At 45.6% G+C, this 24,936-nt stretch overlaps 1 protein-coding gene across 1 annotated transcript; it reads right to left on the bottom strand.

The window, feature by feature from the left end:
* Positions 1–6,503: 6,503 nt before the first annotated feature.
* Positions 6,504–17,908, bottom strand: LOC123046668 (DNA replication ATP-dependent helicase/nuclease JHS1). The gene is made up of 34 exons (XM_044470069.1): positions 17,547–17,908; positions 17,329–17,454; positions 16,985–17,161; positions 16,833–16,898; positions 16,506–16,706; positions 16,366–16,416; positions 16,226–16,287; positions 15,849–15,981; positions 15,589–15,699; positions 15,373–15,469; positions 14,850–14,926; positions 14,389–14,454; positions 14,070–14,225; positions 12,810–12,865; positions 12,654–12,714; positions 12,473–12,583; positions 12,348–12,404; positions 12,075–12,209; positions 11,774–12,004; positions 10,869–10,943; positions 10,655–10,776; positions 10,476–10,548; positions 10,284–10,388; positions 10,032–10,199; positions 9,810–9,879; positions 9,572–9,723; positions 9,304–9,381; positions 9,127–9,219; positions 8,882–9,019; positions 8,688–8,727; positions 8,536–8,609; positions 7,784–7,918; positions 7,265–7,384; positions 6,504–6,933 (listed from the first exon to the last, which is right to left on the bottom strand). Exons 1-34 carry the CDS (start codon positions 17,823–17,825, stop codon positions 6,754–6,756), a joined length of 3,876 nt encoding a protein of 1,291 aa, XP_044326004.1. The 5' UTR covers positions 17,826–17,908; the 3' UTR covers positions 6,504–6,753.
* Positions 17,909–24,936: the final 7,028 nt, after the last annotated feature.

Here is a 24,936-nt window from a genome sequence, read left to right as displayed (position 1 = left end):
TTCTTGTGTTGCAAAGTGAAGGACATGCTCTGATATAATTATATTTATAATAAAAAAAGTGGAAGGTATTGTCTGGACCAAATTCGGATTCAAACTCGTATCCGAACTTGCGTGTGTTGCATACTTGTGTCTAAGTCGAGGACGTGACCCTTAAAATGTCTCTCAAAATGGACACAATATTTGTCCGCGGATATAAATATAGAGCCAGTCATCCAACCATTTTCCTTAAACATCCGTCTCTGATTTCTAATTTCGGCAACCCTCGAAATAATTGCATATCAAATCTACAATGAGTGAAAATGTTAAAATGTGGCAGTAGATGATATTTAAATATTAAAACTCAACTAAAATTTTAAAATAAAATAGTCAAAGTTGAAATAAGCTCACACATATGTTCTAGTTATTCCCCTAACGGCACATATATGTTCAATCAGATCTTCCTTGAGCTGCCCAGGAGTTGCTCAATGCCGAATTTGTTAATGCATTTGAACAAACTCCTCAAACGTGGTCAGATTCTAATGTGAAAGTTGGATAGGATCATTCATGTTTTCAAAATCCAGACCTCCGACAGAATCTTCACCCTCATTCTCCATGGTCATGTTGTGCATGATCACACAACATGGCATCACTTTCCACAAGGTCTCTGGCTCCCATATTTTAGTAGGTCCTCGAACAACTGCAAAATAGGCTTGAAGCTTCAGAATGTTGGAAATATGCTCTAGAGGCAATAATAAAGTGGGTATTATTATATTTTCTTAATCATGATAAGGTTTATTATTCATGCTCTAATTGTATTGATCGAAAACTTAAATACGTGTGTGAATACATAAACAAATATCAAGTCCCTAGTAAGCGTCTACTAGACTAACTCGTTGATTAAAGATGATTAAGGTTTCCTAACCATAGACATGAGTTATCATTTGATAACGGGATCACATCATTAGTAGAATGATGTGATGGACTAGACCCAACCGTAAGCTTAGCATCAGATCGTTTAATTTATTTACTATAGCTTTCTTCATGTCAAGTATCTGTTCCTTCGACCATGAGATCATGCAACTTCTGGATACTGGAGGAATACCTTGTGTGCTATCAAACGTCACTTCATAATTGGGAGATCATAAAGTTGCTCTACAGGTATCTCTGATGGTGTCTGTTGTGTTGACATGGATCGAGACTGAGATTTGTCACTCCGTTTGACGGAGATGTATCTCTGGGCCCTCTCGGTAATACAACATCACAAGAAGCTTGCAAGCAATGTGGCTAAGGAGTTAGTCATGGGATCTTGTATTACAGAACGAGTAAGACTTGTCGGTAATGAGATTGAACTAGGTGTGAGATACCAACGATCGAATCTCGGGCAAGTAACATATCGACGGATAAAGGGAACTGCATACGGGATTAACCGAATCCTTGACATCGCGGTTCAACCGATAAAATATCTTCGTATAATATGTAGGAATCAATATGGGCATCCAGGTCCCGCTATTGGTTATTGACCGCAGAGGTGTCTCGGTCATGACTACATGAGTCCCGAACTCGCACGGTCGCGCACTTAACGTTCGTTGACGCTAGAGTAGTATTGGGATATTTGATGAGTGGTAACCGAATGTTGATTGGAGTCTCAGATGAGATCCCAGACGTCATGAGGAGTCTTGGAATCGTCGGGAGGTAAATACTTATATATGGAAAGTTGTTTTCAGGGTTCAAAGTTTTGGTTTTTTCGGTATTGTATCGGGAAGCTTCCAAAAGGTTTTGGAAACTTCCATAGGAGTCCGGAAGTCCACCAAGGGTCCCACCACGTCCCAAGGGTCGCATGGGCTGAGGAAGGCACCCTGGCCATATTGGGCCAGGCGCACACAAGTCCCTCAAGGCCCGTGCAGTTGGGAAAGGTGGAAAGCCCACTTTTGTATGGAAGGGAAGTAGGAGGACTAGGATTCCACCTCCTCCCCCTTGGCTGCGCCCTAGGGTCTGGAGGGGCTGTTCCCCACGCCCTGCTACCTATATATAGAGGGGAGGGGCGCCCCAAGAGGATAGACCAAGCCCTTGGCGCCCCTCTCTCTCTCTCATTACTCCGTAGTTCCACCGCCTCGTCCCGGCTACGCTTAGCGAAGCGTTGTCGGTGCTCCACCACCATGTCGTCGTGTTGGTTGTGATCCCATCTACTTCTCCTCTCCCACTTGCTGGAGAAAGAAGGAGGAGACGTCATCGAGCCACACATGTGCTAAACTCGAAGGTGTCGTCCATTCGGCACTAGATCGGTCGGATCGTGATTGGATCACGAAGAGTACGACTGCAGCAACCGCGTTATATATGCTTCCGCTTAGTAATCTACAAGGGTATGTAGATGTTCTCCCCCTCTCATAGCTATGCATCTTCATGGATAGATCTTACATGTGCGTAGAAAAAAAATGTTTTTCATGCAACGTTTCCCAACACAGATGCCCTCTCCACAACCTTTCTAGCTCCATCTTGTCTTTGGGCAAAGTGATCTCTTTTCTGACGAATTGGCTTAGAGATGGTTTCGACGAAGGTTGCCCACAGAGGATAGATACCGTCAACCAGATAACAGCTCATGTTGTACTCATGCACATTGACAGTATAGTTGCACGGAGGAGCTTATCCTTCAGTCAACCTAACAAACAATCGAGACCGCTGCAGCACATTGATGTCATTGTGAGACGTTGTCATGCCAAATAAAGCGTGTCAAATCAAATGGTCCTATGATACAAGTGATTCAAGAATGATGGTGGACTTCATGGCTCTGATATTGTCCTTCTGGAGTTTTGGGGCGTTTCTTCTGTCTCCAGAGCACGCAATCAAGAGATCCGAGCATACCTGGCCATCCTATTACTTCTGAGAGTGACATAAGACTTTCAGTGTCAGCAATAGTTAGATCTCTCAAGTATTGAGGTCGAAACACCTCGACCACCGCAGTAGCAAATCTTACCATGGCTTCTTCGCATGTGCTCACAATATCCGGAGGTGTTCTTCCCATGAATCTGCAGGCATGCCATATGCAAGCATCCACAATGCAGTTGTGCACTTCTGTTACCTAGAGAATCCAAATTTTTTCCACGGTATCCTTCTTCAAGATGAAGTAGTCATTGTAGGACTGGACTCCATTGTAGAGGAGGCCGAACACACTTTTCCGCATCCGAATGAGCCAGGAAAAATTGTTCGCGAATAGGGCATCGGGGGAAAAGTAGTCGTCCATCAGCGTCGAATTCACCCATTGTCTGTTCCAATTTAGCACTCGATGACCCTTAATTGGTCCCCTGAAATAAGAACATGCTCTTATGCACGCTTTGCGTCTGTAAGGACCTCCTACATCATCGTTGTTTCATCTGCATGATCCTCCTCGTTGAATGACTCAGCATAGTACTCCTAGATGTACTCCATGTCCAAATCCATTACTTCATAGAGGGGAGAAAAATTGTCAAAATAAATTAGATTGGGCATTTCACCAAACACTCATCGGGTGTGGTGACCTAACATACGACATCTGCAGGGACGGATGATACATGAGCGGCAGACGGACGAGAGGTGTGGAACGGCAGCGTAGGAAAAACGGCATGGCGACCGGGTGGAGCAGCGAAGGTCATGCAAGGGCTTGGCGGGTGGCCGGGGTGGTAAAGCAGCGGCGGAGGACAGGGAGGAATCGGGTGCAGAGAAAGGGGGAAGGGATGGAGACGTGGAGTCCGGGTGTGGTTTCGGGTTGGTCGGGGGTGTCGGAGTCCTCCATGGCGGGATCCGTACTCCCGCAAAGCACCCTGGTTTGCTTTCGGTCTGTGAGAAAACGAGCGTGCAAACTAGTCTGCGGAACAATGTGGGACGGTGTTGGATGGCAAATTGTGTTCAGATAGCTTGACCCAGACGTTTGCGGCGATTTGAGGGTCCGCTTTCGAGATGCCCTTAGTCCTCACTTTGATATGTTTTGATGAGAAAACTAGGCATATTTACTATTGGTTTTAGTGTGTCAAACTGCCAATTACAAGATTATCATTATAATACTAGTAAAATAAAGATCTTTGTTTGGAAGGCTTTACATGGGATGATACCAGGTATGTGAGTCCTTGTGAATCGTCATATATCGCCTGGACAATGTCATGTTTATAAGGGGGGGGCTGAAGACTTGTGACACCTCATGTTTACATGTGTTCGAGCTAAAGAAGTGTGGAAAGCTTTGGATCTTCAGGAAATGATCGCCCAAGCCCTTGTTTCGGACCTATCTAGTAGTGGTGTGCTTGAGAATATCCTCAGAGATCAAAGGCGTAATTGAACTACACTACAACATCTCGGCTTCCAAGAGTCTATCTTGGTTGGATCTTGGTACATCTAGTGGCATAGAAGGGAAGCTGTGAAGGGCGAATGTGTGGCCATTCCTTCCAAAACATACTCGCCATACATGCGATAACGTCCAATTTTGTTAGCTCTAGGAGTGCGATCAGTGTACCTAATGTTAAATGGTCTAAAGATGCTCAAAATCTTTATAAAGTGAACGTGGATGCATGCTTCATGGAAGATGGAAGCGGAGCCACATCGGAGGTTCTTCGAAACCACTGGGTCAACAAATCTCTTTACGCATGTGTTTGATGCTGCTGCAGCGGAAGCTTTGGCGTTGAAGAATGGTATGGAGCTAGTGGACCAGTGGGGATGCTCAAATGTGGTCTTTGAATATCATTGTCTTGAGATTATCCAGGCATGCAAGGGGGAAGTTGATATCCTGAGTCCTTATTCTACTACTCTGGATGAGTGTTTTCATTTAGCTCAAAGTGTTGGTTCAGTCTTGTATTCTCACTGTCCACAGGAAGGGAACAAGGTGGCACACAAGCTTGCTAGGAGTTTCTATGATTCTAATTCTGTAATTTTCTGGGAGGGTGGTCCTCCGCAGATTATCCTAGCTTAACATGTTAGTGATGTAACAATTATTTGATTTGAATAAAGTGTGCCACAAGTTCAAAAAAAAAATCCTTGTGTAGTTAGGGCATCTCCAACGCCGCCCCGCAAACCTCCTGCAACCGTCCGAACCGCGGAAGCCATCCAACACGGTTCTATATCGGTTCGTGGCGCGGATAGGAAGTTTTTTTCTCACAAACCGGAGACAAACGTGGGGCGGGGGGTTGCGGGAGTTCAGACCACTGTCACGCCCGCTTCTGACTGCCCTGGCCCACCAAAAAAAACTTCCCCCTCCCACGCATGCTTCTTGTCCGTCACCAGCTGCTCGCATTCATGCCACTGTAGAGCATGCCGCTCCACATTGAAGGCGCCTCAGGATGGACACGACCTCTCACTCCTCCGCCTTTGAAGCGGCGTGTCGGCCGAGGGCATCACCCGTTGCACGCCCGGCTAAACACGCCTCCTCATTGCATTCAAACGCCGGCATTAAACCTGCGTGGAAGCTGGGAAATCTACTCCGACCACAGGTCCGTTCACGAGCGGGCCAGCAATAAACGCAATGTTGGGCAAGCTCGTCCCGTCCACCCTCTATCTAAACGAGGCTAGACGCCGCCAAGAATCGCACCACTCGGCCGCTCCCCATCTCCTCCTTCCATCATTTTCTCTATCCTTTCGGTGGCATCCGACGGTCGGTAAGAGCGGTTCTCCGGCATAAAAGCTGGCATGTTGGCTCGTCGAGCCCGGCGGATACGAGCAAGGCAGCTTGCTGCTCCACCTCCCTCGCCTAGCTCGACGGTGGTTCGGCAACTCACCGCTCCAAGCCAGCTCGCGGAGGAGTGGCGAGTTGCATCAGGCGGTGGTTCCACTCCGATGAGAGATGGGTAAGCGAGTCGTCCTTTCCGCTGAAGCATATACCTCCGAAACTCACCGCCGCCGGTCAGGGGGACGACGACTCTCCGCAGCCGACAGTAGACTAGTTGAGGGTATCATGTCATCGGGATGGATATCCGCCTGCGCCAGCCGTTGACTAGTCCGGTTTCGTTTTTAGTTGAAAATATTTCCAAAATGTAACCGGTTTGGTTCGTTTTGTATGAAATCCAGCCGAGTTTATATGAATTTCATCCAGTTTGTTAAAAGAGTTTGCAATGTATGTGGCTATGATTGGATGACGGCCTCCCGCATCCAAGTCCACGAACAGATGCGAGAGGAAATTTATGGGTCATCGTTGGAAATGCCCTTACTAGGTTACTAGGCTATCCTAGTAACAGCTACGGTCATTCGACGACAGTCACAAGATTATCGATGTTAGTTGTCACACGGTTGCTGCGCCGATTGTCTCACCCAGCTTGCTCGCAGCAGTCGACAGCGATAACAAAACAAAAGTTCGCTCTAAAATACTACTCCCTCCATTACTAAATGTAAGTCTTTGTAGAGATTTCACTAAGTGGACTACATACGGAGCAAAATGAATGAATCCACACTTAAAATGGATTTATATACATTCGTATGTAGTTTATAGTGAAACCTCTACAAAGACTTATATTTAGGAACAGAGGAAGTATTAGACAAGATCCACCAAGCTCGGCAGCTCAGACCCAATGATATTGAATAACCATTTCAGAAGAGTAGAAAAATTTGGACGTATTTCATCAGTTACATGCACAAAAAGCGCAATGAACAGGTTGCTGCCAAAAATTTACATCCTGCTCTTAACGCATTTCATCAGTTACATGCACAAAAAGCTACTGCTACTACCAGCTTCTACAGGGGAACCAGAGTGACATGGTCTGGCTTCTACACTCCAAAGCAAATATATACAGCATATATACGGCTTTGGCCTCAAAACTCAAAAGTTCATCTACTGCACGACCTACTATTCACATTCAATTGGGAATTCCGGAGCTCTGGAATAGACTGTACATCCTTATTTGTCAGGTCTAATTGACCGCCACCCTCAGCTACCTTCTCTACGAGAAGCCTCAGCAATGGGATCGTCGAAAGAGTTCCAGCAGACCCAACCATGATGAGCTTCTTCTGCATTATGTTCACCAGAACAAGTTCAAAAATACAATAAGCGGACACGGAATTGTATAAATATGATATCTGGGTTTATCACGGCAGGGTGACAGTTACATTCTCTTTTTTGCAAGAAGCAACCATCTAAATAGGTTAAAACAGGATGTCTACATGTGTTTCTTTGTATTCTGTGGCGTGCCACTTCTACAAAAGCCTATTCAAGATCAATATGTTTCTTTGAATGGTAATCCAAGATCATTATAGTCCAGATAATAATGTTGATGATGACAATCACTTGACTACAAAAGAATAGTGATCCAAATGGGAAAGTACATTCACTGACACTGACCTTTGCACGTGTCAAGACGACATTGATCCTGTGCCAATCACCAAGCAAAGAAGAACCACTAGCCCTTGAGTTCCCACTGGATCGTACAAAGGATACGATAATACAATCTTTATCCCTACCCTGTAAAAAGTAGATTTGTTCAGCGCACTAAAAGACCACGGTACCGATGATTTGTCAGACCAAGTCCCAACCAAAACTAATGAATCAGAAAAACAAAATATGGTTGCTCTCAAGTTCTATAGTTTTTTTATAGTAAAGAGCATACAAAACGCAATGATTGTAACATTTTCCAGGATGACGGTAATGCTCTATTGTCCCAGTGAGAAACTGAACATGAGCTCTAAATACAAGAGTAAGCATGCAACTGATTACTTCAAAATGTTATACATAAGAAATAACTAAAGAGAGATAAGAGTCATAACACAGCCACCATAACAATATTGATTATTGAAAGATCATCACGGCTGAAGGAATACAGGAGTCAATGACTTGCTCGTGCAAAACAGTATTTTTTTTTACCTGGTATTTGTCAATTGTATGAACCTCAACCAAAGGATCAACCTGCTGCCGAATGAGATTCACTTGGGCATTATATGGGGTTATTATACCAATCTCATCTTGAGCTACACCTCTCTTTAGTAATTGTTTCGTTATCTACAGAAAAGACAAGTTTTCACTTTAAAAAATGCGAGAATAAAACTGACTTTGTATCAGCAGTCTGGATATGCAGCAAAGATAACTTGCTCAAAGTGTATCATATGTCCAACAGTTACATGAAAACAGTTAGATATACCCAATGCATTGGTTGTTCTTCATAGGTTGAACTTGACTGTTGGGCCATTTGCAACACTAGGCATAAAGTTCAAGTGTGGACTAAAGCAGTTGCATCTGGACATTCACCTAGCTTAAAATGTACTCCCTCCGTCCCATAATGTAAGACGTTTTTTGGCACTAGCGTAGTGTCAAAAAACGTCTTACATTATGGGACAGAGGGAGTACTTAACTAGATAAATACAAGCATACATATTCATTCTCAATGCGGCACATAGACAAGACAAGAATAAATTAAAGCGAGACCAAGATATTGGGTATTACTAAATATTCAACATGACACAACACATGGAGTGCCCATGCGTACACAAACACTCAACTGAAAGCAAATACATGGCAAATGTGCAACATCTCAACTGGTAGCTAGAGGTCAGTGATTACTTGCTAAAACATAAGAGAAAGGCATGAAATATGGCCCATGGCTGTAGACCAGGACATACCCATGAAACAATGTATGCTTCTGTAGGATTGTTCATGGTTCTATGTTCCTTGGCCTCAAGTGCCGGTACTTGATCTGTGTGAATTGGTCACGTAGTTAGCATTGAAGGCAGAGTATCACAACGATGTAACTAGTTGAATTTATTGAAAAAACCTGTGTTCGCAAAGATAACAGCCCTATCAGGATTCAAAATCTGCAATTAAAAGAATAGGGCACACCGATTAAAAGGAGGTTGCAGAAAGATGATACATGGCAGTATGACAAACCAGGGTAAACGAATCCAAGCTTTCAATAACAAGATGTTTCTATATTGAGAATTAAAATTTTCAAGCAAAAGGAAGGGTTACCTCCTTGAACTTGAAGTGAACCTGTTGTTTGCCAGAAAACTTGAGTTTCGCATTTGCGATTTCTAACGAACCACAGCATAACCTATTGCCATAAATCAATGAATTCGAGAGCTCCATAATACCTGATGACATTCGGTACTGCAGGAATGTAGTTTCCAAACATGAGTTTACTGGAACAAAGGAGATCTTTAACTAAAAAGAAAATATGTGGCATTGGCAGTAAGAGATACTTCTGACCGACTAACCTGGCACCTTAGTGCTGAAATTGCTTGAGGATGTGCTTCTGACAACCTCCAAAATAAGCTAATGCCCATCCCACTCTCTCGAGCTTCAAAGCTCTGTATGTACAAAATTGCTAGAGTTAATGAAAGGAGTGGCATAAAAAAGCATTATGTAAAAAGAAACACTGAAGGATTAGTAACCTGAACAAGTGGAGGAAGTTGATAATGATCTCCTACTAGCACAAACTTCGTTGCAAGCATCAGAGGTCCCAGTGAAACCTAGCGAGTAAGATGTGTGAAAAGGATGTAAACCTCTTCAGTAATCATTTTTACAAGAATATACTGGTTTATCAGCTTGACCGGCTACTATATACAGTTACGAAGTTAGATGAGCATCATTTTGTGGTTTTTCCTTTTATGGTATTTCCTTGGAGACTAAGTTACCAAGCATTCCTGAATTGGGGCCTACCGGTAATGTGATTTGTCCAGCTTCATCCATGATACATGTGTCGAACTTCTTATGTGCTAGTAAGGGGTGGTATACTCCCAAACAAGTAACTCCAACAACTTGCACTTGCTCCATTCTTGTTTTGATGGCATCTACTGACTGTACCTCTGTTGCTGTTCCACACACACGCACACAAATCAGAGCATGTTTTCTTCAAAAAATTAAAATGCATGTGCACTGACAAATGATATATTCTGACTTGATAAGCAATTGGCTCTGACATCAGGGTGTACAGCTTCATGCCTCCCGATTCGAATAAAATCTACACCCTGCAGAAAGACAATAATCAGAATAAAGCATGTACGTGTTTTGCTTCATTAAACTCGAATACTTGAGGCAGCATGTAAAAGTTTGCTCGCTGGAACAAATGAGGGTTTTACAATCGAATGGTGCTACATTAATGAAGCTTCAGAACACAAACCTCGGCCTTCAACTTCATAAGCAAATTATCAATAGCTGAATTAGTATATGAAGTTAGCAAAATAGATTCTCCTCTCATCAATAAGGACTTCACAGCATGCACCATTGTATATGTTTTGCCTGTTCCAGGCATTCCTAGAATAAGAGCATAATCTTTTGCTGCTAGAATCTGAAAACAAAATCTGCATTAGTCTTCTATTGAAATCTTGAATATCCACAAAAAGAAACATAAACTAAAAGAGCAAAGATTTACTTTATGCAGTGATCTCTGTTGGTCATTGTTCAAACTCGTTAGTGATTGTATGTATGATAATGCCGGGTCTTGGCTGAACAATCCTCCACTATCAAACCTGGGAGCCTATTAACATCCGAGTTAGGAAATTCCAGACAACAAAGACAATATGGGAAACATGCTATAACATAAAAGTGCTAGTGCCAAACAGACCTCAAGATCAACTACCAACTTCCGTAGTTTAGTGTTTTGCGGCTTCTGAGAAAACAGTTGGACAAGGTTGAATCTGGCAATAGTTTAAATACAAGCTCCAGTTAGATAAGAAAAGAGAACTTTTTTAAGTACCCATCCAAAGTGATAAACATGAACAACAAATAAAAACAAGAGCCAACCGCATGGTTGCAAATGAAGAGCTAAACTCATCCTTGTCTATCCGCCAAAGTTCGCGTTGGAGGTCTCCTTGCTCTAGCAAGGAGCTACTGCCTGGAAGTCTCAGACGACGTGACAAAGAGACCTACAACACATTCCATTTGAAATACTTATAAATTTATAGTCGATATAACCAAAAACGATGGACAGATAAGGTCTGTGATGGTCTGGTAATACCGTTATATGGGAACGGCTAATGTCCCTTATAGATCCATTTGCAACTGCTATCCTCCCAGATTGAGTGCTAAGCACCTAATGCAAAGTAGCAGAAGACGAGATAGAATTTAGTGTGTGGACAAATTAAACTGACCGACAAGGTTATAATGTCCATGCATCAATCTGATACTACCTTTGTACATTAATGTAAGACATTTTTGCAGTTCAACTTCAAACAAGAAATGACCTCTCTATAGCTATGCTCAAGTATATGAAATTAGACGATAGCTGAACCTGACACACCACCAATCCAGCACCTTATCTTTTCAGTTACCTATTTAATATGATTGCACTAGCTAGTACTACCTCCGTCCGGGTTTATAAGACCGTTTAGCAACACATGGACGTCCTCTTTTATTAGGCCGTTTGTCTCGGTTGTCGTTCCGCTGATTAAGGAGAATTAATTCCCAGCCGCTGCATGCGAGAGAGTCTGGCTGCATGCAAGCATTTGTTACGGGACTGGCGCTCCTTCTGTTGCATGCGCAAAATCCAGCCAGTGCATGTGATGAGCGCAAAAGGCAGCAGGTGCATGCGGCAGTAAATATCAACAAGAATCGAGAAATTTGCAGCGCGTTCACTTCGCCTTGGTCCTGCGGATTCAGTCGGGAGGACCAATAATCCCGAACGGAGGTAGTAGCTACATAAGTTTCCAACATGTATCGCATATTCGTATTTGCTATTGATTACAGCTCTTTGGCTAAACTTGTTCTACGAACATATACATGTATTTAATCCTTGTCAACATACAATATGGTGCAAAAATTATTTGAGATGATGGTATGCATAGCCCTGTGTACAGGTTGCCATGAGCATGTTAAACTTGACGTGACCAATATTACTGAATACAGAAAGTGTACAAGGCTTACCACACAATCACCACATTTGAGGTTGAAATCTAGGCTCTCAGCTTGTGATTCTGAATGACCAGCTGCTTCAGGCTGCATCTTCTCACGCACAAAATTATATATGTATCTTTTGCTTTTTCCAGATGAATCTACTGAGTGTTCATTTTTCATATCAAGGACGTAAAAGGATGGTGCAGAACTCTTGCTCCCAGAATTGTAGTGAAGAGGAAGTAAAATTTCCTTTTTCTTGACCTGAATTTTGCATAAATTGAGTTAAGGGGGGAAACAAGTTTTGGAGCACATTTGAGAAACTAAAGATTACCTGAGAAGTTCTAGCTTCAAGATCAATCAATCTATCCCAATGTTTAAGAAAGTTATGATGGGCAACTGATAAGTGATTCACCAGGTTATCAAATAGATCACCAAGCCCACTAGTTGCTGTATTTCCGCCATGTACCTGTTGCATCGAAATGGAAGTACTCCTATAAAGATTAGTTGTCACATGTACATCTCCTAATAAATAAAGTAGTTCCATTTCTTTCCTCAGCAAGGACAAATGCTAAGACTATGTAAGAGAAACAATTGTCTAGCAAACCTTGTGATATATGGTGCATGAAGTCAGGTGTCGGCATCCAGTACATGAGGATGGACTCTGGAAAAGAACAGGAATTTAGTTGACTTCTCACTAATGGATCACTATGTACATGTTTCTAGTTCTACCTGTAGCATTGCAGGAAAACTCTGTGAAATTGATGCCTTCAGAATCTCAGAGGCAAGCTCGTTCCGTCGCATCATTAGCCCAATTAAATCGGACCTCTTAACTTTGATACCCTTAATAAATTAATGAAAATGGGTAAGAATGGTACAAAATGTATTTTGAGTATCTTAAGTACAAGATTACCAATGTCTGGTCTGTGTGGAGATAATACAGCAGACCCATATCAATGTCCTTATTCAAGTATCTGAAAATGCATGGGAAGACGTGGTATGTATTGAGTAATGGTTAAGACTGCTGAAGTGCTGAACAAATAAGGATCACAGGATAGATGGATTATACCTCTCTGACATCAATAGCGTGTATAATATCACCTGCGCAGAGTGTTCCATAGCTGACTGCAAGTGGATAAACTCTCGTGAGGGGCAACACAAAAGTAAGTGCTGCATCTATTTTATTTAGGAAGGACGGTTATATTGCTGTTTACGGAGATATTGGTACGCCGACGTATGGGAAAGCAATATGTAACAAAATCTTATGCTTAAGGAATGTATTATAATGGTAAAGCCAATACCAAGACTAGCTATCATATTCAAGTACCAAAAAAATGTTGCAACATAACAAGATCTGACATACAGTGATTGTGGAAATTAAAGAACATCAACTTTGCAAAAGTAGACGCAAGGCTAATCATGAGACTATTGGTTGGTTAGTTTTTCTCACAAGGCAAATATTTATTGGTTCATTTTACATGATTATCTAATTGGTTGTTAGACTGAACACAACTATGTACTTGGCAGAAATTTACACACAAATAATGACAAATACCAGTGATGTTGGCATGTACTATGATGACAGAGAAGCTATGCATGTCAGCATGTGTGCAACAAGCAATTGGGCAACCAGGTTGTGAATAGGCTAGAAAACATACAGAACACAATAATCTCGTCGAGTATTAATAATTCCTAAGAACACTTGCTAAATAGTTGTGCGTTCTTACAGATAAAATAAATTAGGATATCCAGCAGGGTTCTGCAAATAAAACAATTAGACTACCCAAAGACGCCAGAAGTTGGCCTTATGGAGCACTCACATATAAGTGGCACTTGCAGGTAACTTTTTATCTTAACTTTATTACTCCCTCCAATCAATATTTATTGTCGCTGATTTAGTATAATTTATACCAAATCAGCGACAATTAATATCGATCGGAGGGAGTAGCAAATATGACCCCATCTCAGCAGTTTGCTACAGATATAACTGTGCACCTCAGGAGGGTGGGAAGAGGTGAATACACCACTGTCCTATATTGACATCTTTATATGAGTAAAGATATGAAAATATGATTCGCAATAACCATGTGAAATCAAAATCACTCTTACTTTTCCAGAAGACAAAGGTGAATCAAAGTTCATAATCTAAACTGGTATCACTGAGTACCAGACCCCTGACCAGTATAGCTTATTGCAACAAGTACCTCGTTTACTAATTAATTACAATGTCGATCATTTACAGAATTCTACTGACAAACACCACATCATGCCGAGAAATATATAATGAGCATCTTCAGTTTGTATCCGCTATCCAGGAATATATGGTTACCTGGCCACTAGTGCTTTTACCAGTTTTGAACTCCAGTGGCATTACTTTGTCGTATGAATCACCGCCGCATGAATTTACCCTTGATATGACAGAAGCATCGATAATCCCTTTTAAACCGTACCTTGGGGCCCATGCCATCTCCTCAATATCCATCATCTAAGGCGCATGAGAATTTCATTTCAATAAAGCTATTAATTCTTTAAGAAGAAGCATGAAGAATATGGAACTTTTAGCTTCATGATTAGGCACCATACGAAATACAGGAATGCACCACCATGAAATGAACTTGCTTTATATACCCTACATAAAAGTTGCCTACCTCAGTCACTTCAACAGTTTTCCGTCCTTCAGTATGTCCAAAATCCACGTTGGCACTTTTTGAACCCTGAAAGTGCAGCATATCATTGGCAAACAGCAGTATATGATCAAATCTTCTTCAGGCAATTACGAAACTATCCAAAGAGAAAAGAAAGTACAGATAATTCACTGATAAATTATACAATTAACATAAGATACTGTACCAGGATAGATAAAGAATTACTAATTCTGCACTGAAAATTATAATCGAATTGGCACATATATTAACAAAGGACTTGAGATAGAGATTGTTCCTCTTTTTAAACTACTGAATGAGTGGAATATGAAAGCAGGTTTAATTTCAACAAAACTCAGATAAGAGTACTTAAGATATGGAATTGCTGTAAAGTTCAGAAATTCTTGTGGCCACATAAAGGACACCAAGAGTAAATAATGTGAAAGTTAGTATGCATGTGTATCTACCTTCGTGAAGGATTTGTACCAATTCAACATTTTAGGGATTGCTTCAATAAGAATTGAATGTGTGCTCCTTTCACTGGCTGCATAAGAAACTTTGAAAAATTAGTAACATAAATGCAGGGCACAGATAACAATCATTAGGTAACAGAGGAACCAGAAAACAACACTTGGATCAAACATGACTCGGCCCAGATACAACTTATCTAAATATCAATTTTACATATGCTAGTATTTGATAAAAGAGTGCCACGGGCTTTGCAGGACATATAGGACTTAATGCTTTCTAATCCACTAGAAAGACAAGCAGTAATGATTAGAATTAATAAAGTCACATTTATATAGAACTAGCCACGTTTATATAGCAACTAATTTAGCCTCGGTGTTCTAACAAAAAGTAGAAGGAAGAATCACTAATCAGCACCCGGTATAACTCAATAATGATATAATCTAACCACATGAACACTACAAGCAATATGATGTTTACAGTGTTTTCTCATAAAGTAGGAAATTTTGCCCTGGATAGTACCTCCACATGCGTACAGACTCTCGAGATTGTTCAAAAGAACTTCTTTTGCTTGTTGTTCCAAAAACTGACTTGAAGGAACATCCTCAAGTAGCCCAGCCTAAAGCACAAAAAACAAAACTTCAGGCATCTAAATTGTTACAAGCTTACAATATTAGCTGACCAAAAGAAATTGTGGAATAGTAACCGAAGTCGGCAAGTATTCTTGTATCAAGAAACCTGAAATACTTGATGAAGCAGAGTACCCATCAAAGCGCTTGTGGAATATTCATTGCTTTTTAATCTTTCGTCAAGAACAGATCTCCTTGGACAATGGAAACTTGAAGCAACCTACAATCAACTAGTTATCAAAAATTCTGTAGGAAAATAAGAAGCACATATCTACAAATAAATTTTGGGAGTTTTCTAATAGGATGTGATAGAAAGTTGCTCTACAAACTACAAAATCATGGTACCAGAACATAGCAAGTAGTACTCACCCGCGTTCCTGAGATGAGTAATTCTGGATGGACAATAACAAGATTGCTATCATGATCAACAGTGCATTTTCCTTGGTCACTGAATTCTCCAATTACACTTACTGTGTCGCCTGGGACGACAGTGCTATGGAACCTACAGTAGTATGAAAATGGGAATATAAAAAGATTGCTTAGGTGTATGTAGTGCATATAATAAAGAACTAAGCTTAAGTGGATGACCTCGCAGGTGCATCTATCCTATGTTGAAGAAGCCAAGGGGATGTTTAATACCAGTTATACCTCCAAGACATAGGGCGATAAACTGATAATCTAGTTTCCGACTACTAGGTTCAAGATATCCATTTCCATACAGTACTATACTACTATTGTATACTCACCACTCGTCACACAGATGCACTGAATACTCTTTCCCACAATGCTCATTCAGGAGACGCAGAACCTGCCAGAGAAAAGCAACTTTGCAGAGCACAGAAAGATCATTGGACACAAAACCATCCACACAAGTAGCGGGACACACCTTAGCAGGATAGCGATCGCATGAACTATCACCTTTGTGTTTTTCTGACACCTAAAAAGTAAGGTAAAACAGAAAACCTTTTGTCACTAGAACAGCACATCAGCATTGATCAGAGAACAGGTGGAAGCAAAAAGGCAAACCTCCAACACAAGGAAACTATCGAAAGATGGGGCTTCACGAGGTTTGTTGGATTCAACATTTAGACTGATGTTAGCAATAGGAGAATATTTGCTGTCTGTGCTATCACCACCTGTGACTTGACCTCCTTTATTCCCAGCATCAACGGACAATTCTTCTTCCGTAATGGCATCTTCAACTTGATCTAGAAGATCCAATAGTGCCTAGCAAGAGAACATTTTGACATAATTTCGCAGTTCAATTATATGATGACTTCTTAATTCTGACAGGTAGCAAGAGTACAAAACGGATGTTGTATCAAAAGAACATAGTGTAGTCTTTTAACTCACCTTTTTGTGCTGCCCTGCTTCCAACTGGTCAGGTCCTCCATTACAAGTGGTACCAGCATCCAACTGCTGCTTGATACATGAAAAGATTACACAACTGACAGTTACATTTGGCTGACAACCAAGACAAAAATTCAGCAAATATGCGTGTATACCTCGGTGAAGCTATAGGGCAGTGATGGTGGCGTCCGGAATGGGCTTTGGTCTTCCATACCATCACCGCCACCTGGGCCTATACCACACACACTCAGATTGCGTGCTGAAGCAGTACACCTGGACAAGCCCAACGGAGACGAATGCCACTTCTTCATAGCCTCGAGCGAGGAATGTTTCTACGATTGGAATCAACACGCCACAACCACAGGTTAGGAAACCACAAAGACAATGGATTTCATCAATATACAGCCAGAGGTGGCACTAGCACCCGTTCCAGCACAGCGTGTGTACGTGAGCATGTATGAACTCGCACATAAATAAAGAAACTTCAGGGTTGATGTACCTCGGTGTTTGAGCACGGATGAAGCGCCATCCCGGGCAACTGCCTCGTGCGCAGGCGATCGTTCACTGGCGAGATCTTCCAGGTGACGACCTCCCCGCCGCCATCGTCCTGGCTCTGCTTTATCAGCTGAACCGCACAAACAACCCGTGGTCAGGCCCGACTCAGGCCACGGCTAAAGCAGATCAGATCGGAATAATCACAAGAAGACGACGACTCACCATCCCGGGGGAAAACTTGACCCGCTTGGGCGCGAGGGTCTTGGTGACCTCCGGCGAGACCTCCGACAGCTCCTCCTCGGGCGCCGGGGGCGGGGGCGGAGGCGGCATGGGGCCGGGGTTCGCCGCGGGCTTCTGGCGCTTGGGGTTCTGGGAGGCGGCCTGGGACTGGTGGCGCTCAAAGAAGTGGAGGATGCCGAACTTGGCGGGCGGCTGCGACGGCTGTGAGGGCGGCGGCTTCTTCAAGGCCGCCGCCGCGGCCGCGCGCTTCCGCGGCGCCATGGCTACTGGCGGATTTGGGGTTCCGGGAGGGAGGCCGAGGGCGGCGGGCGGCGGCGGGATGGGGAAACCGGATTTGGGGGAGGAGGGTGGGAGGGAGTGGGGCGGACCTGGGGTTGGGGGGGCCGCGGGGATGGAGGGACGGGAAATTGGAATTCCCGCGCGAAGCGATTTCACCGGCGATAGGGCGGCGCCATTTCGGCCCATCAATTGCTGGGTCTGGCACTAACAAATTTCTTAGGCCCAGCATGCTTCAGGGTTCGCTGTGCTGCTGCAGGGTTCTTTTTTTTTACGACGCTCCGTGTCATTCGGGACATTGGATCAGCCTTTTGAAGCATGTACAAGTTTGCAACACCATCCCTGTTGAGAAAAACATTGCAACACCACAATTGTTGCGGAGCATCACCGTCGTCATGCTCACAACGGCATCGCTTGTCGTTTTCGTCACAAGAAGCATCGTCTCGTCGTCATTGCAGTAGCAGCAACAGCACAGCGTCACGGTGGTCGGCCCCGCCTTGCAGCGACACCGATGATTGTGTCAACGTTCTGGGAACCAGGGTATCCAGACCTGTCTGCCTACGGCCCACGACGTGGCTTCATCGACGCCCTGATACGGCCCAGCTTCGACTACGGCAAGACAAGACCCTCGCGGGGCGGGCGACATCAAGACATCCCGAGGGAGCGGCCTCCTCAGGCAGCCTCCTGAGTGGAGCGGAGATTTCTATGCAAGACCCAGACTCACGAGGCTGAAATGACATCAGTCATGACGACCAAGGCCAGGCGCACGCCAGCGGGCGCAGAGCAGCAGGTTTCCTCTTTGGTGCAAAGGAGGCAAGCTTAGGTGTGGAGTCCCAAGGAATCAGCCAAAGGGTGCCATTTGCGTGCAACGAGACCAAGACCGCCAGAACGGCAGGATGGATGTCATCGCCGAGCCCACCACGACGTCACGCTCAGAGGCTTTGCAGGCGAAGACCATCTTTCATTAGGACTAGATGTACTTCTTGTCCCCTTTCAAATTTGGCCGTTGTGGGATCCCTTCCCGCCTAAGTTTTGAAGGAAGAGGACCAATACCACTATAAATATAGCCTAGCCACCACCATAGAGAAGGATTGACTCATTAGGTGATCGACTCATTAGGTGATCAACTCATCGAACCACCAAGAGCTCGTCATAAGAACACGCCTCCTGAGGTTGTTCTTCCACTTGTACTAGTTCATCCACAGCCCCTCGCGAGACTACTCCACCACAAAGCGGGATTAAAGTACTACACCGCAAGGTGACCTGAACCTGGATAAACTATCGTGTTCATCGAGCTAGGTCATGAGAGCAGCGGATCGATCGGCTTGAGAGGTTGAGTTCTTCGCACACACCCCTGAGTTCGAACCTTTCTTGGGTCTACGGAGCCCGGAATCCGACATTTGGCGCGGCAGGTAGGGCGTGTGACGAAGCCTCTCTTCCGCCAGTAGTTTCCCCCCCCCGCTCCGCTGTCCTCATGGCGGACGCTCGTCGAGTTCGTACTGAGCGTCGGGCAGTCCTCGTCGCGCGCGTAGCCCAGACGGCGCCCACGGGCAACGGTGCCCCTCGCTGCTCCCCGTCGCCTGTGACCAACGCTGCCACTGTCCCTGTAGCCCGCGAGCAGCAGGATTCGTCACTGTCGCCCTTCGTGCGATGTGACGGCCGCACCGCCACTCCGTCGCTGAACCCCGCCGCTGCTTCGTCCTCCCACGCCCGTCGCGGGCCGGCGACCGCACAGTCGGCGCTGCTCATGGCGCGTGAGCTTCTGTGCTACCGTCCAGCCGATGACCTCTACGAGGATTGGCTCGACCGCATCGTCGAGCTCATCAGCGCTGCTGGAGAGGCTCCTGCATTGTCATGTTCGCTGCCTCCCCGCAGCCCCAGGCGGGCGACGTAGCTCACGTCGCGCTTCCTCCTCCTCTCCGGCAAGATGTCGTCCCCGAGCCAAGGCGCGAGACCCCCCCCCCCCCAGCGCGACCAGCCGCACAGGACACACGCGCGCGATAAAGAAAGTTGTCGGGTCGTGCGGTAGCCTCAAGGAGAGGCGTGTGCGCTCCCAGTGAGGGAGTCCTGGATTAGGGGGTCCTCGGACAGCCAGACTATATGCTTATGTCGGACTGTTGGACTATGAAGATACAAGATTGAAGACTTCGTCCCGTGTCCGGGTGGGACTCTCCTTTGCGTGGAACGCAAGCTTGGCAATTCGGATATGTAGATCTCCTTCTCTGTAACTGACTTTGTGTAACCCTAGCCCCTCCAGTGTCTATATAAGTCGGAGGGTTTAGTCCATAGGACAAGAACAATCATAATCATAGGCTAGCTTCTAGGGTTTAGCCTCTACGATCTCGTGGTAGATCAACTCTTGTAATACTCATATCATCAAGATCAATCAAGCAGGAAGTAGGGTATTACCTCCATAGAGAGGGCCCGAACCTGGGTAAATATTGTGTCCCCCGCCTCCTGTTACCATTAGCCTTAGACGCATAGTTCGGGACCCCCTACCCGAGATCCGTCGGTTTTGACACCGACATTGGTGCTTTCATTGAGAGTTCCATTGTGTCGTCATGGTAAGACTTGATGGCTCCTTCAATCATCTACAGCGATGCGATCCAGGGTGAGGTCTTCCTCCCCGGACAGATCTTCGTACTCGGCGGCTTCGCACTGTGGGCCAACTCGCTTGGCCATCTGGAGCAGATCGACAGCTACGCCCCGGCCATCAGGTCAGGTTTGGAAGCCTGAACTACACTGCCGATATCCGCGGAGACTTGATCTTCGACGGATTCGAGCCCATGGCAGGTGTGTCGTATAGTTACGATGGGCAGGACTTAAATTTGCCATCGGACGGCGTTCAAGAGATCACACCTGCAGCTGCCCCGGCTCTAAATCCGGAGCAGATCATGCCATCCGAGGACGGGAGGATAGACCCCGCCACGGAGGCCACATACTCATTGGCGATAGATCCGAACACAAACTTCGCCTCCAATAAGGCCTGTGTCATCGGACCCTCACACTCGTCTCCAGCCATAGGCTCCGAACCGCGCGCATCCATGCCTATCAAACCTGATTGGGCATCGATCATGGAGTTTACCTCCACGGATATTTTTCAGCACTCGCCCTTGGGCGACGTGCTAACCTTGTTAAAGTCTCTCTCCCTATCAGGAGACTCTTGGTCGAACTATGTCCGGCTTGAGTGGGAAGCGGACGACAAAGAAATTTGTTGCCCACCCACCACCCACTTAATAGCCACTGTCAACGACTTAACCGACATGCTTGATTTCGACTCCGAAGACATCGACGGTATGGACAACGATGCCGGAGAAGAACAGGAACCACCACCCACAGGGCGCTAGACAGCCACCTCATCATATGATATATATACGGTTGACACACCCAAAGAAAGCAATGGCGATGAGGCAATGGAGGATAATCCCCTCGAGAAGCAATCTAAGCACCGGCGTCAGCGGCGCCGCTCTAAGCCCCACCACAGCAAGAATAGTGATACCGGCACAAGAGACGATAGCACTCCGGGTGATGCCGAAGACGAAAACAATCCCGCCCAGCCAAGCTTGAAGAAAGCCAGACGGGAGGACGGGCAAGCTAGCCCTCATGAACAGGCAATGGATGGAGACTTGGAGGATGACAATTACATGCCTCTCTTCGAAGACGAGGTGAGCCTCGGTGATGAAGAATTTATCGTGCCTGAGGATCCCGTCGAGCAGGAGCGCTTCAAGGCCGGCTTATAGACACTGCAAAAAGCCTGAAGAAAAAACAGCAGCAGCTTCAAGCTGATCAAGATCTGCTAACTGATAGATGGACTGAGGTCCTGGCAGCCGAGGAATACGGACTCGAGCGCCCAACCAAAAGTGACCCGAAGCACAGGTCGTTACCTCAATTCGAGGAGGAGGCACTAGAGCCTACACTACCAATGCAGGATGAGGCTGACCGGCCACCTCATGGCCGAGACAAAGCGGCGTATCAGCCCGAACACTAGCCCGCACCCCGTCGCCAAACAAATAAAAACACAAAGGCCCGAGGCTACATGCATGACCTGAGAGACGAACTGGAAAACAAAGCAGGACAGTCAAGATCGATCTACAGATCAAGGGGGCGCGCCTCAACGCGTGACGATGACCGCCACGCCGGATATACTAAATACAAATCCGGCCGGGCCGAATACAGCAGACCAGACTCACTCGAGCTGCATCGTGATGTAGCCCGTCATAGAGGCGCCACACACCCCCTATGCTTCACTGATGAAGTAATGGAGCATGAATACCCAGAAGGGTTTAAGCCCGTGAATATCGAGCCCTATGATGGGACTACAGACCCCGCGGTATGGATAGAAGATTTCCTTCTCCACATTCACATGGCCCACGGCGATGATCTACATGCCATCAAGTATCTCCCACTAAAACTCAAGGGACCGGCTCGGCATTGGCTAAATAGTTTGCCGGCAAACTCTATTGGAAGTTGGGAGAACATGGAAGACGCATTCCTGGATAACTTCCAGGGCACTTATGTGCGGCCATCGGATGTTGATGATTTAAGTCATATAACCCAACAACCCGAAGAGTCAGCCAGGAAATTCTGGACTCGGTTCCTAACTAAAAAGAACCAAATTGTCGAATGTCCGGATGTCGAAGCCCTAGCGGCCTTTAAGCATAACATCTGTGATGAGTGGCTTGCCCGAAACCTCGGCCAAGAGAAGGCGAAATCTATGGCAGCCCTCACGACACTCATGGCCCGATTTTGCGCGGGCGAAGATAGTTGGTTGGCTTGTAACAACAGCACCCCAAGCAAACCGGGGGCTTCTAAAGCAAGAAGCAACAATAAGCCCCAACGCAGCAAACACAAGCGGCGGAATAACGGCGACAACACCGAAGATACGGCCGTCAATGCCGAATTCAGTGGCTCCAAGCCCGGTCAACGGAAGAGGCTGTTTAAAAGAAACAGTCGGGGCATGTCCAGTCTGGATCGTATACTCGACCGACCATGCCAAATTCATGGCACCCCAGGAACACCAGCCAATCATACCAACAGAGAATGTTGGGTCTTCAAACAGGCCGGTATGTCAGGTGCCGAAAACAAGGAGAAGGGGTCGCAAAGCGAGGACGATGACGAGGAGCCCAGGCCACCGAACATTGGAGGGCAGAAGAAGTTTCCTCCGCAAATCAAAACGGTGAATATGATAAACGCCACCCATATTCCTAAGCAGGAACAGAGGCGCGTTCTTAGGGATGACGACGTAGCGGAGCTAGTCACCCCAAAACACAACCCATGGTTGTCCGACCAGATCACCTTTGACAACAAGGATCGTCCGGCCAATGCCCGTCAGGGCAACTCAGCCGCATTAGTCCTTGACCCAATAGTTGATGGATTTCACCTCACACGAGTCTTTATGGACGGTGGCAGTAGCCTGAACCTGCTTTATCAGGATACAGTACGCAAGATGGGCATCGATCCTTCAAAGATCAAACCCACTAAAACCACTTTTAACGGTGTGATACCAAGGGTGGAGGCATACTGTACAGCCTTCATCACTCTGGAAGTAGTCTCCGGACACCCGAATAACTACCGTAACAAAGAGTTAATCTTTGAAATCATCCCTTTTCGCAGCAGCTATCATGCACTACTCGGATGAACCGCGTTCGCTCAATTCAATGCGGTGCCACATTATGCTTATCTCAAGCTCAAAATGCCTGGTCCACGCGGCGTCATAACAGTTAACGACAAATGCTCCCCCGTACTAAAGAGCACACCGTCGCCTTAACAGTGGAAGTGTAGACTGGCATTTTTTAATCGAACCTTCATTCAACAGCCAGGTTCCCGGACACAGTTGAAAGAGTCCGGACTACTACGCGGCAGGATAGCCCAGCTCGCCAAGAGCTCCATTAATTACTTCAGCGGTATGCGGAGACAATGCCAAACCAGACTACCTAATGCGGCTTAACCGCTCCGTGGCACACAAATATCTTTTTGCACTTTCCTTGCAGGTCCACTTTTGTAGGCCACCACTGGCGACATGGCGACCAGACCCAAGAGGGGACGAATATACCAAGGAAGGAAACATCTCGATCGCATAAGGGAATCCTTAGATATTCTCCTTGACGACCATCCGATTATTACCCGGATACGCACACTGTCGATGTTAAAACCGGCGGATCTCGGGTAGGGGGTCCCGATCTATGCGTCTTAGGCTGATGGTAATAGGAAGCAAGGGACACAATGTTTACCCAGGTTCGGGCCCTCTCGATGGAGGTAAAACCCTACTTCCTGCTTGATTAATACTGAAGATATGAGTAGTACAAGAGTAGATCTACCACGAGATCGTAGAGGCTAAACCCTAAGAGCTAGCCTATGATGGTATGATTGTAATTGTGATTGGCCTTCTAAGGACCATCCTCTCCGATTTATATAGACACCGGAGAGGGCTAGGGTTTACATGGAGTCGGTTACAAGGAAGGAAATACAATATCCGGATCGCCAAGCTTGTCTTCCACGCAAAGGAGAGTCCCATCTGGACACGGGCCGAAGTCTTGAGTCTTGTATCTTCACGCTTCGATAGTCCGGACGATGTATATAGTCCGTCTGTCCGAATACCCCCAAATCCAGGACTCCCTGAGTAGCCCCTAAACCAGGCTTCAATGACAATGAGTCCGGCGCACAGTCTTGTCTTCGGCATTGCAAGGCGGGTTCATTCTCCGAATACTCCAAGGTTATTATCAAACACGTAGATCGTGTCCGGATTTGCAAAATGATCTTCACATACCACCGTAGAGAGAATGATACTTCAGCTGACAACTTTTAGACGACGTGACATGCCATTACAGCCAGGTCATTATTCGAACCGTTTTTTCACAACCAGCCACAGCGCGCATTGCGAGGCGGTTTCCTTGACATGTCTTGTCGAAGCAGAGATCATGTCCCCTTATCACGGGATTCTCATCAATACGGGTATGGGTAATCCCCCCGTGCCATCAATCGTGGCGCTTGGGAAGTAAGCGATTCTCAACAGGCTAGTGGGGAGGCGCACCGCTTTCGTCGCCTCTATAAAGGGATAAGAGTTCCCCATTCTTACCCACGCCTTCTTCCTCCTCTG

This window comes from Triticum aestivum, chromosome 2B (genome assembly GCF_018294505.1).
Source record: "Triticum aestivum cultivar Chinese Spring chromosome 2B, IWGSC CS RefSeq v2.1, whole genome shotgun sequence".
NCBI lineage: Eukaryota > Viridiplantae > Streptophyta > Magnoliopsida > Poales > Poaceae > Triticum > Triticum aestivum.
Note: the sequence above shows the minus strand (reverse complement) of the source record. Positions and strands in the feature narration are given on the sequence as shown.

Coding starts and splice junctions, on each gene's coding strand:
- LOC123046668 (XM_044470069.1), bottom strand. CDS start 17,825: ATGGCGCCGCGGAAGCGCGCGGCCGCGGCGGCGGCCTTGAAGAAGCCG. Junction 10,944..11,773: donor TCAAATGTGGTGATTGTGTG/GTAAGCCTTGTA, acceptor ACTTTGCATTAG/GTGCTTAGCACTCAATCTGG. Junction 10,549..10,654: donor TCTTCATTTGCAACCATGCG/GTTGGCTCTTGT, acceptor AACTATTGCCAG/ATTCAACCTTGTCCAACTGT.